At 43.4% G+C, this 13,333-nt stretch overlaps 1 protein-coding gene across 1 annotated transcript in view; it reads left to right on the forward strand.

The window, feature by feature from the left end:
* Positions 1–12,482, forward strand: part of LOC138957581 (telomere length regulation protein TEL2 homolog) — a 35,607-nt gene extending 23,125 nt beyond the window's left edge. The window contains exons 12-21 of the mRNA XM_070328679.1: positions 1,811–1,902; positions 2,102–2,218; positions 3,391–3,462; positions 3,781–3,848; positions 4,504–4,698; positions 5,191–5,290; positions 6,086–6,150; positions 6,885–7,000; positions 9,243–9,325; positions 11,716–12,482. Of these exons, the coding sequence (XP_070184780.1) occupies positions 1,811–1,902; positions 2,102–2,218; positions 3,391–3,462; positions 3,781–3,848; positions 4,504–4,698; positions 5,191–5,290; positions 6,086–6,150; positions 6,885–7,000; positions 9,243–9,325; positions 11,716–11,745 (938 nt within the window). The 3' untranslated portion in view covers positions 11,746–12,482. The remainder of the gene's footprint in view (positions 1–1,810; positions 1,903–2,101; positions 2,219–3,390; positions 3,463–3,780; positions 3,849–4,503; positions 4,699–5,190; positions 5,291–6,085; positions 6,151–6,884; positions 7,001–9,242; positions 9,326–11,715) is intronic.
* The last annotated feature ends 851 nt before the right edge of the window (positions 12,483–13,333 follow it).

Raw genomic sequence — 13,333 nt, forward strand, 5'->3', positions numbered from 1 at the left:
ATAGATATAGATGTGTGTGGGTGTGTGTGCGCGTGCGGGTGAGGGAGTGAGTTTATGCACATTTACCCTGACTTCATGTGATTCCCAAGTGGTGAGAGGGAGAGAAAGAGAGTGTGTGTGTGCTTGTGTGTGTGTGAGAGTGTATATATATACTGAACTCCAAAAGAAACGCAAGTTAAGAGTTATTTAAGGTTTTGTTAAAATTCATGCACCAAAGGTGGGTTTCAGGGGAAATTTCTGCACGAGCATGAGTTAGCATAGTGTCCTGCACGTAGCCTGTGAAAATCACGTGTGCAGCGCCCAGAGTGCGCTCTCTGCAGCGTTCTGAAGATTGAGACTGTTTTTCGCTCGCGCAGCCCACACAAAAGCTGCCAGACCTGATTTTTTTCGTTAACGGTACTCAGCTCACACAAGGAACAAAAACCTGTCTCCGTCCATTGTCTGAAATCAGCCACTTGTACAGTAGAAGCATGCCAAGACTGAGCGCCATTGACCGGGAGAGAGCAATCGGGCGATTGCAAGCTGGAAATCGCCCAGCTGCCATTGCAAATGTCATGGGCGTGGCAACCTCGACCATCTGTCGTCTGTGGACCCGATTCCAAGCCAGCGGCAGCACCGGGGATGGCGCTAGAAGCGGACGACCTCGTGTGACTACTGCTCGCCAGGACCGGGTCATCTACCGTCAGCACCTGCGCCAACCGTTCCTCCCGGCTACAGAAACCTCTAGGAACACCGTTGGAACCCATGGCGCTCCCATCTCGGGCACCACGACACGACGCCGGCTGTCAGCCAACCACCTGTACTGCAGGTGCCCTGCTCGCCGCACATTGCTTACTGCACAGCACAGGCAGCAGCGACTGCAGTGGGGACATCAACACCTCAACTGGAACCAGCGGCAGTGGCGGGACATCCTTTTTACAGACGAAAGCCGCTACTGCATCAGCCACGCGGACGGCCGCATCAGGGTGTGGAGAAAACGCAACCAGAGGTACGCCGCCAACAACATCCTGCAATACAACGCCTGGGGAGGCCCCAGCGTCATGATCTGGGGTGGGATAGGCCTCAACCGTCTTGTGGGCCCCGTGGTCTTCCAAGGTATCGGCCCAGGGCGCGAAAACAGCGTGAATGCACAGCGGTACATCAACCAGGTCCTGGGACCCACAGTCGTGCCGTACTTCCAACTCCACGGCAACCTTACCTTTCAGCAGGACAACGCTCGCCCCCACACCGCGCGGGCCACCACGGCCTTCCTGCAGCAGAACAACATCAGGGTGATGCCCTGGCCCTCCCTGAGCCCGGATATGAAACCCATTGAACACTTATGGGACATTTTGCAAAGGGAGCTGAATGCCTTCCAGCCGAGGCCAACAACCGCACCCCAGTTGGAGCAGGCCATCAGGCAAATCTGGACCACCATCAACATGGCCACTGTCAACCGCCTGATGCGCTCCATTAGAGCCAGATGTCAGGCCCTTGTCAACGCCAATGGGGGACACACGCGTTACTGAGCCTGGCGGTGAGAACTTTCTTTCGGTAACATTTTTTTGTTAGTGACAATCAAAGAACATTGCCCCAAGATGCTTTGTACCAATTTTCGTGAAATTCGTTCGATTCGATCTCGTCAAAATGAAATGCCAAAGAATGAGATTAAATTTCTTGAAATTTCAACTTGCGTTTCTTTTGGAGTTCAGTATATATATATGTGTGTGTGTGTGTGTGTGTGTGTGTGTGTGTGTGTGCATGTGTGAGTTTATGTACAGTAACCCTGGCTTCATTTGACTTGCAAGTGGATGTTCACATTTGACTGCAGGTTTGCTGAACAGTCAGGAGGTGGACAGGTTTGAAGCCAGCTTGGGGGCAGCAGAGGCCTTGATTCGCAGCAAGCCTGATGGAATCACAGAGGTAAGTCCTTTTTTTTTTTTTTTACAGAATACACAATATCAGGAGGTAAACCTTGTCATTGCACAGTTATTTATGCTTTTTTGTTCTTTTTTTAATTTTTTTTTTAACAATTTTATGATCTCTTGCCGGACATTTGACTTGCGTCTTGAAAGTCTCAGTGTCTGAACAACAGAACTCCAGCTTGTGTTTGTTGAAACAGATTTCCGCAGAGTTGAGCAAGATTCTGCTGCACACGACAGAGACCTGTGGTGTCCCTGACTTCCTCTCCCAGCGGTATCGCTCCATGGTGGCGCTTGCTGTGCACTGTCCTAAAGAGGTCAGAGCTTTTTTTTTATTGGTTTGAATATTTCTTTCCTTTGTTTGGTGTTTAACATCGTTTTCAACCATTCAAGGTTATATCGCGACGGGGAAAGGGGGGGGGGGGGGGGGGGGGGGGGGGAGGGGATAGAGCCACTTGTTAATTGTTTCTTGTTCACAAAAGCACTAATCAAAAAATTGCTCCAGGGGCTTGCAACGTAGTACAATATATGACCTTACTGGGAGAATGCACGTTTCCAGTACAAAGGACTTAACATTTCTTACATACTGCTTGACTAAAATCTTTACAAACATTGACTATATTCTATACAAGAAACACTTAACAAGGGTAAAAGGAGAAACAGAATCCGTTAGTCGCCTCTTACGACATGCTGGGGAGCATCGGGTAAATTCTTCCCCCTAACCCGCGGGGGGTTGGTTTGAATATGATTCTATTTAGATGACATAGGGTGGCATATGATACAAAAGATAAACTTGGTACCGCACAACAAGCTATGCCTTATATTAAGTGTGATAATATATTTACATATACACAGAACACCTTTTATACAGGTACAGTCAAGGTCAAAATAATGCTAATACTCTTTGACAAACAAAATGAGATGACAATATGACAGAATCTAACTAACAATCCAACGCGATGTAGAGAAGAAAGGGAAGATTTTGGGGCTTTAGACTTGGATTTTTTTATGAGGAGTATTATATCTTCACAGTTTTATTTTTCATTTTTTAAAGAGGCATTTTTACATTGACCCTTTTGCTGCATGTAGGACGTCAGCTGACGTCCTGGGTTACTTGCTTTAACGGACAACTAACCGTTCAATAAACAGCAAAGAAGAACAACAACAACAAACAAACAATGTCTGCATGTGTGGTGCATTCATTTATACATCAGAGGCACATTGTAAGCTCTGTATATACACGTACAAATATTTACTGTTGGCAAACTATTTGTAAAGGGAAGTAACTGAGCTTGAGACAGAAGCTCACAAAGGTTTTTGGTCGATGGTTATCTGACACTGGCATAAGAAATAGACCATGGAACAGAACAAGCAGTCTCAAGTATATGCATTTCAAAGAATCATTTTGTAAAATTTTGATAAGAGGCTTAGTATGTGTGCATGTGATAAATTCCTTGCACTGATAACTTGCTAATGTTTATGTTTTCAGGTGGCCCAGTATCTGACGTTGCAGTTCTATGAGAGGAACTACAACATCCGACAGCGACTTGACATCTTGGAGGTCAGAGGTCCTTATCTCTTGTAAAAACACAATCATTGCATGCCGCACTGACATTTTCTATGAAGGCGATACCACTTTTATCGAGAGATAATCCTTTCATGGCAATACCCCATTTGAGCCCAGTGTGAGGTTCACCGTCAACACTGAATGAATCTCAAACGGTTGCTCTTCTTTCAGTATGTGACGTTACTTCTATGGGGTTAATTGGAGACTAGCCCCTTTCACAAAATCCTTCTTAGTGCAGCCTTGAAGGTTTGTGTTATGTATTATCGAGCCTGTCCTTACTATTAAGTGTAAGTATATTTTACTTGGTTTCAGGTTCTTTCTGCTGCAGCACAAGAGCTCTCACAGCCAGAGAAACCTGAGGCAAAAACTTCAGACCACAGGTAAATAATGATCACTGAACACCTGGTATATGATCTTTACAACATTCTGTGCAGAAGATAGCGATTGCTGTAAAATCGAAAAGGAGCTGACTTTTTTCTTCATTTACTGGAGGGGACAGGATGATTGGAATACTTTTGTTTGAAGCTGTTTAAAGAGAAAATCAGTACATTCAAAAAATAAAAATGGTAGTGCTTTACAACACAGTCATGTTGAACTGTTTGTGTGGGTGGGTTGAGTTGCGTGATTGTCAGATGTTTTGTTTCTGTATGTGTTCTCTTTTAAGTCTCTATGTGTGTGCGTATGCGTATGCGTGTATGTTTGTTTGTCTGTGTGTGTGCTTGTGTGCGTGCGTGTTGTGTTTGCACATACACAAATATGTGCAGGAGTATGCTTTTGTATGTAAGCATGCAGATAACACATTAGTAGCCTAATGTATGAGGAAAATATTGATATACTCTTCTGATGATCACAGTGCAAAAGCACCCAGCAAGATACAGCCGGAGACATGGAGGGAGTGGTAGAGAGGAGAGAAACAAATTGATGTACTCTTCTGATTATTACAGTGCAAAAGCACCCAGCAAGATACAGCCGGAGACATGGAGGGAGTGGTAGAGATGAGAAAAACAAATTGATGTACTCTTCTGATTTTCACAGTGCAAAAGCACCCAGTAAGATACAGTCCCACAGCACACACCCGGAGACATGGAGGCAGGTGGTGCAGAGAAGAATCGACAGCAAAACTCGTCGCTTTGGCAAAGGACGTACCCAGCCTGAGCCTGTGGGCACTGCCAACAGATTTGGTGACGTGGCCGGAGAATTCTTCTACCCGCTGATGCGATTCTATGACAAGTATGAAATAGATTTTGGATTTTTGTGTACATTTTTTCTTGCCTATTTTTGTTTTCTTTTTAAAGAATTAACCTTTGTTTTGTTTTTCTTTGTTTAGCTTTCACGTTAGTACGGCTACATTGATGTCTGTGGGACTGCGTGATAGCAGTGTTTCAGCACATTACTGTGTCATTACATGTTTACCGTTTTTGCTCTGTGGATCGAGGGTGAATTATGTTGGGAAAAAAACATAAAGATTAGCAAATGTTCTAAACTCAAGGGAGGTAAGTGCTCAGGGCACTGTCCACACAGCAGTTATTCATAGTAACACTCCCCTCACATCTTAGACAACAAGAGGCAATCCCTTGAAAAATTTAGTACTGTAAAAAAAAAAAAAAAATGTTTGAACCAAGTTCTCTAATTTTAAATATGGGATCAAAGTCCCTGTTACAAACCCATCAATTCAGATCTTATGATTGATGTTCAATTTTCTCAATGGTCTTTTGTCTGCAGAGGGGAACGCTTCTTTGACTTGCTGGGAGATGACGCTATGGTGTTGCATCGTTTGATCTACACTCTCGCCATCATTCTGCATAATGCCGTTAATACTACGGTCAGTGTGATGAGAAATGTAGTTAGCTTGCTTTTTGTGTGTAAGCCTTGTGGAGTTGATTTCATAACGCAGTCACTTTGTTGTCTAACATGTAGATCATGTAAGAGGCCTTTTGATATGTTGGCTGATAAGGATGATTGTTTCATGCAATGAACCTGCTTGTATCGATTGAACATTGGTTTTTGTTCTTTGAGCCATGCGACGTCAGACCTCATATTTATACTGATAGCCGAGACTACAAAAGAGTGCATGTTTATGTGCATTCAATCGTAAAAAATAATAGGAATTCTAATGAAAAAAAGATCAATATATAAATGTGAATGTAAGTTTACTTACCAAAATATGACATTTGACACAGGTCGAGAAACCTTTGCTATTCACCTCGACCGCTAGCGTGGTCTCGGAGAACAAGGTCTGTCTCGATCTGTGTAAAATGTTATATTTTGTTCAAAAATAATGTTTTATAATAATCGTGTTATATCGCCAGAGTAACAGTGATATTCTAATTCAGTGGATGCAGATTCCTCCGAAAGCGGCGTATGGCTGCCTAAATATCGGGGTAAATACGGTCATACACGTAAAAATCCACTCGTGCAAAAACACGAGTGTACGTGGGAGTTTCAGCCCACGAACGCAGAAGAAGAAGAAGAAGAAGTGGATGCAGAGAAAGTATGAGATATAAACTAGAATGTAAATTATTTGAAGTTATGTCCACTTTATCTGAGCAAACTAGCATGCACATGTTTGAAGTGATGTCTACTGTATGTGTAAAATGAAATGTAAATAATGTTGCAGGCGGCGAGACAGATGGGCAAAGTGCTGCTGGAGTTCACGTGGAGTCTTAGGATGCATCGTGACGTGTGAGTACAGTGGAGTCTTAGGATGTATCGTGACGTGTGAGTACAATGGAGTCTTAGGATGTATCGTGACGTGTGAGTACAATGGAGTCTTAGGATGCATCGTGACGTGTGAGTACAGTGGAGTCTTAGGATGTATCATGACGTGTGAGTACAGTAGAGTCTTAGGATGTATCGTGACGTGTGAGTACAGTGGAGTCTTAGGATGTATCGTGACGTGTGAGTACAGTGGAGTCTTAGGATGTATCGTGACGTGTGAGTACAGTGGAGTCTTAGGATGTATCGTGACGTGTGAGTACAGTGGAGTCTTAGGATGTATCATGACGTGTGAGTACAGTAGAGAAAAGTTTGTGTTTCATTCCTGTACGTATTGTTCAGATATGTGTATCAAGCCTTGTTAATGGCAACATCCCTTTTAAAGTGAATTTTTTGCTTGAAGTGATTTTTCTTTCACAGGTCTGTATGTTGTTCAGAAACGTGTACACTAGAAACCATCCTTTTAAGACCTAGGGGGTAAATGTACAGAGGTTATGAACAAAGAGTCTGAGAAAACAGGGTCTTAAGTGGGAGGTAGTCTTAATTTGGGGGGTCTTCAAAGGTGGCTCCACTGTATCAAGCGTTGCTAATGGCAGCATCCATTTTTGAATGATTTGTTTTGGGAACGTAGAAGAAGAAGAAAGATTTGTTTGCTTGAATGGGACAAAAGGTGATATTTCTGTGACCTGTGTGTTGTTCAGCAAAGTGCGCCAGGCGGTGGTGGTGGCGACGTCCATCATTCTGCTGGTGCTGCCCGCACACTTCCTGCTGACTGACCTCCAGGTGGACGTCATGGAGACCAAGGCTTGGCTGGAGGGTCAGTGGAACATTATCTTTTGTGGGTGTGTGTGTGTGGGGGGGTGTGTGTGTGGGTGGGTGGGTGTGTGTGGGTGTGTGTGCTGCCCGCACACTACCTGCTGACCGACCTACAGGTGGACGTAATGGAGACCAAGGCTTGGCTAGAAAGTCAGTGCAACATTCTGTTGGGTGTGTGTGTGTGTGTGTGTGTGTGTGTGTGTGTGTGTGTGTGTGTGTGTGTGTGTGTGTGTGTGTGTTTATGCTAGCGTGCATGCGTTTGTGCGTGTGTGCGTGCGTACGTGCGTGCGTACGTGCGTGCGTACAGGTGTTTGAATGAGAGAGTGAGAGAGAAAGAGAGAGGAGAATGAGAGAGAGAGGCAGAGTTAGTGTGTGGTGGTTATGTGGAACACTAGTCTTCTGGCATGAAAGTTGTTTGTGCACTTAAATGGTTCTTGTTCTCTCAAGTGTCATGAACAGGTTCAACACTATTCTCCGCTACTGTTGTTGTCTGTATTTATCTTTGTTTCTAAGATGTTATTATTAGCACTCTGTCTCACTTGGTTATCAGTCTCAAATCCTTCATGGATGGAATGACGTGTGTCATGACTACAGTCCAACCCCTTTTTAACACCCTCCATTTTAAGACTCCCTCACTTTTAAGACCATCTTCTTACATTTAGTCAAGTTTTGACTACCGTACTTACCGGGTCATAAGGCGCGACTTTTTTCCTCGAGTTCGACCCCTGCGTCTTGTATAACGAAGCGCCTAATCCGTGTATGAAATACGAAAAAAATCAAAGAGACCGCTTGAGTACCAGTCAAACAACTTGTGATAATGCATGTTTCAGCTACTAGGTACTGCCCTGCCTTTGATCTGGCCGCACACACAGATTTCCACTCTGTTAAACTCGGTCACTGACCGGTCACTGACCCCGATGCAGGAAGTGTTTCCTCTCTCAGATATGACAGGGGAACCACCTATCATGGCAAAAACTGGGTCATTGACCCCTGGGAAGAAGGTCGTGTCTTTTAACAAGGCCACCCAGCTATCACAATGCCTTTGATCTGGCCGCACACACAGAGCACACATATTTTCACTCAGTTAAAGTCGGTCACTGACCGGTCACTGACCCCGATGCAGGAAGTGTTTCCTCTCTCAGATATGACAGGGGAACCACCTCTCATGGCAAAAACTGGGTCATTTTGGTGCGCCCTATCGGCCCCCTGCGTCCAATGGGTGACTGGATTACAATTTTTTTTAAAAGACGGGGGTGCGTCTTGGATAACGAAGCGCCTTCTCACCCGGAAAGTACGGTAAATGTTTTAACATTAGAGGGGGAATCGAGACGAGGGTCGTGGTGTATGTGTGTCTGTCTGTGTGTGTGTGTGTCTGTGTGTATTTGTGTAGAGCGATTCAGAGTAAACTACTGGGCCGATCTTTATGAAATTTGACATGAGAGTTCCTGGGTATGATATCCCCGGACGGTTTTTTCTTTTTTTCGATAAATACCTTTGATGACGTCATATCCGGCTTTTTGTAAAAGTTGAGGCGGCACTGTCACACCCTCATTTTTCAATTAAATTGATTGAAATTTTGGCAAAGCAATCTTCGACGAAGGCCGGAGTTTGGTATTGCATTTCAGCTGAGTGGCTTAAAAACTAATGAGTGAGTTTGGTCATTAAACATCGGAAACTTGTAATTAAAATTATTTTTTTATTAAACGATCCAAAAACAATTTCATTTTATTCTTCGTCATTTTCTGATTCCAAAAACATATACATATGTTATATTTGGATTAAAAACAAGCTCTAAAAATTAAATATATAAAAATTATGATCAAAATTAAATTTCCGAAATCGTTTTAAAAGCTATTTCATCTTATTCTTTGTCGGTTCCTGATTCCAAAAACATATAGATATGATATGTTTGGATTAACAACACGCTCAGAAAGTTAAAACGAAGAGAGGTACAGTAAAGCGTGCTATGAAGCACAGCGCAATCGCTACCGCGCCAAACAGGCTCGTCACTTTCACTGCCTTTTGCACTAGCGGCGGACTACGTTCAGTTTCATTCTGTGAGTTCCACAGCTTGAGTAAATGTAGTAATTTCGCCTTACGCGACTTGTTTCAGACTTGCTGTTCACAGCCTTTGTATATTTACCCGCATTTTAAGACCATCTTTTTTCAGATTTTTGGAGGTCTTAAAAGGGGGTTCCACGGAACTTGTTAGGCACGCTTAACACATTTCTCTTGGTGCACAGGGGTGGTGGAGAAAGAGGTGAACGAGGAATGCAAGAAACTGGCCGCGCAAGGCTTGGCACTGCTGGAGACTTTGATAGCCAAGGTCAGTCTACTTTAATAATAATAATGATAATAATGATAATAAAAATAATAATAAAACAGTAATAATAAATCACTTTTCTAGCTAAGCGCATGTCCCCATGCATACCTCTAAGCGCTTTACAATTCCAATAAACACCTCACACACACACACACACAGAGACAACACACACACACAGACACACACAGACAACACACAGAGACAACACACACACACACACACAGACACACACAGAGACAACACACACACACACACACACACACACACACAGAGACAACACACACACACACACACACACACACACACACAGAGACAACACACACACACACACACACACACACACACACACACAGAGACAACACACACACACACACACACACACACACACACAGAGACAACACACACACACACACACACACACACAGAGACAACACACACACACACACACACACACACAGAGACAACACACACACACACACACAGAGACAACACACACACACACACACACACAGAGACAACACACACACACACACAGAGACAACACACACACACACAGAGACAACACACACACACACACACAGAGACAACACACACACACACACACAGACAACACACACACAGAGACAACACACACACACACACACACACAGAGACAACACACACACACACAGAGACAACACACACACACACACACACACACACACACACACACACACAGAGACAACACACACACACACACACACACACACAGAGACAACACACACAGACAACACACACACACACACACACAGAGACAACACACACACACACACACAGAGACAACACACACACACACACACACACACACACACACACAGACAACACACACACACACACACAGAGACAACACACACACACACACACACAGAGACACACACACACACACACAGAGACAACACACACACAGAGACAACACACACACACACACAGACAACACACACACAGAGACAACACACACACACAGACAACACACACAGACAACACACACACAGACAACACACACACAGACAACACACACACACAGACAACACACACACAGAGACACACACACACACACACACACACACACACACACAGAGACAAACACACACACACACACACACACACAGAGACAACACACACAGAGACAACACACACACACACAGAGACAACACACACACAGAGACAACACACACAGAGACAACACACACACACAGAGAGACAACACACACACACACAGAGACACACACACACACACAGAGACAACACACACACAGAGACAACACACACAGAGACAACACACACACACAGAGAGACAACACACACACACACAGAGACACACACACACACACAGAGACAACACACACACAGACAACACACACACACACAGAGACAACACACACACAGAGACAACACACACACAGAGACAACACACACAGAGACACACACACACACACAGAGACAACACACACAGAGACAACACACACACACACAGAGACAACACACACACACACACAGAGACAACACACACACACACAGAGACAACACACACACACACACACACACACACACACATGATTTACAAATCATGACATGAGAAAATACAAGCAAACTAACCCAACAAAGCGAGAGGAACAAGTACACAGTCGACAACAACAAAATTAAGCAAGCAAGCGTACTAACTTATACTTACAATACGAATGCATTCTCTCTCTCTCTCTCTCTCTCTCTCTCTCTCTCTCTCTCTCTCTCTCTCTCTCTCTCTCTCTCTCTCTCTCTCTCTCTCTCTCTCTCTCTCTCTCTCTCTCTCTCTCTCTCTCTCTCTCTCCCTCTCTCTCTCACACACTCTCTCTCTCTCTTTTCATTGCATTGTGGGCTAAGTTGCAAGGTTTCCAGGTTTTAATTCGGCTTTTGCCTCATGGGGACTTTAATAACAGCCTCAACCATCAGGTACGAAAATATAGAGAGAAATAAAATGACCAAAACAATTAGTACATTCGCATGCTGCCACCATTCTTTTGCTTGAGGAGCTTTTTTGTTGCTTCGTCGATGAACAAGTTAATTTTTGCTTTTGCTTTGGTTTTCGCTGTGGCTATTATCTTTTTCATCTGGGTTTTTGTCTGTGTGTATATTTTTTTCTCCATGATTTTGTACCTGGTTATTTGTGTCTGTGTGTGTCTGTGGTTTTTTTTCTCTGCATGTTTTTGTACCTGGTTATTGAGACTGTAAGTTTGGTGTTTTTTACATTTAGTCAAGTTTTGATTTTATCTTCTCTGACTGTCTAGGACGTGGCTATTTTAAGTTGATAGTTAGTGTTGTTTCTTCCTTGAAATATTGTGTATGGTAATGTTAAGCTCATCTTTATTTGTCCACAGGAGATGCAAAATGCTGTCACAGAAAACTGAAACACCAGATGCCAGCTACCAGTGTGATTGTGTGTGATTGTGTGTGGGTGTGGGTGTGCATGCGAGCATGCGTGCACGTGTGTGTGTGTGTGTGTGTGTGTGACAGCATGATTCTTTTTTGCTAACAGTCATGAATGCATAATGATGTGTGCTGGTCAAACGTAAGAAATGAAGAAGTATAACGCCTCTTTTATTATTCTATGTGTGTATGTTTGCAAGCATGTGTGTGGTCGTATGAGTGTTGTTGTTGCCAGAAATATGCATGGCCATGCCGAAGTGTCAAGAAAACAAAGAATGTGTACCGAATTAGGATGAGCATGGTGTGTTTGTGTGTGAGAATGTGTGTGAGAATGTGTGTGAGAATGTGAGTGAGAATGTGTGTGAGAATGTGTGTGAGAATGTGTGTGAGAATGTGTGTGAGAATGTGAGTGAGAATGTGTGTGAGAATGTGAGTGAGAATGTGTGTGAGAATGTGTGTGAGAATGTGTAGAACATACACTGTGCAAACCGTCTAAGTACAAATAAATGACAAAACAATATCAACTTTGATGCTCCGTTTTACATTTAGTCAAGTTTTTTTGTTTGTTTGTTGTTTTGTTTGTCTATCTGTTCGCCTTGTTTACATGTATATTATTACTATATAACTTATGTATTATAATCCTTTCATGTGTTTTACAGATATAGTAAGGACAGGTTGTAAGACTAGGCTGTGCCTAAAACCTTATCTTTATGTATTAAAGATCAGTCAGTCAAACTCTCTTTCTGTCTCTGCCTGTCTGTTTGTCTGTCTGTCTGTCTCTCTCTCTGTCTGTCTGTCTCTTTCTGTCTGTCTGTCTCTCTCTCTGTCTGTCTCTCTCTCTCTCTCTCAGCTCTCTCTGCCTGTCTGTCTGTCTGGCTGTCTGTCTGTCTGTCTGTCTGTCTGTCTCTCTCTGTCTGTCTGTCTGTCTCTCTGTCTGTCTGTCTCTGCCTGTCTGTCTCTCTCTCTGTCTCTCTCTCTCTCTCTCTCTCTCTCTCTCTCTCTCTCTCTCTCTCTCTTTTACTTCCACCTTGCCATTAGACCAACGTGTCGTTAGACAACTAGTGTGGTTAGACCATGTTTATGTCACTATGAAGACAACTGTGCACAGAGTGGAGTTTACTTTTGCATCTTTATTTTTCTATTTTAAAAAATCATTTGAAAAACAGACAATCAAAGAACATGAATACCATTTCAAACATACAGCACTTGAAACGATGTGTGTCGATTTCAAAGGTGAGAAACTTTAAAACTCGATAAATTTAGACTAAAAAGAGCAAACAATTTCAGACTAAAAAGATAAGAAACTTTGACTAGATAGATTTAGACTAACACCTCCGCTATCTCCATTTTAAGGATCCCTCTTTTTTAAGACCTGAGTTTCCCTTGAGCTTTTTGGTCTTATAGACACAAAATAGATAGCCTACACATATTAAACAACCCGTGACCCTTGCAGGGGCGGATCACATCGTTTTTAGGGGGGGGGGGGGGGGGGTTTCCACATTTCTTTTAGGGACAGATCGACGACACGAAGCGTTTAGTTGAGGTCGAACTTTCTAGGGGGTCCCAGGA

Source organism: Littorina saxatilis, linkage group LG2, assembly GCF_037325665.1.
Source record: "Littorina saxatilis isolate snail1 linkage group LG2, US_GU_Lsax_2.0, whole genome shotgun sequence".
NCBI lineage: Eukaryota > Metazoa > Mollusca > Gastropoda > Littorinimorpha > Littorinidae > Littorina > Littorina saxatilis.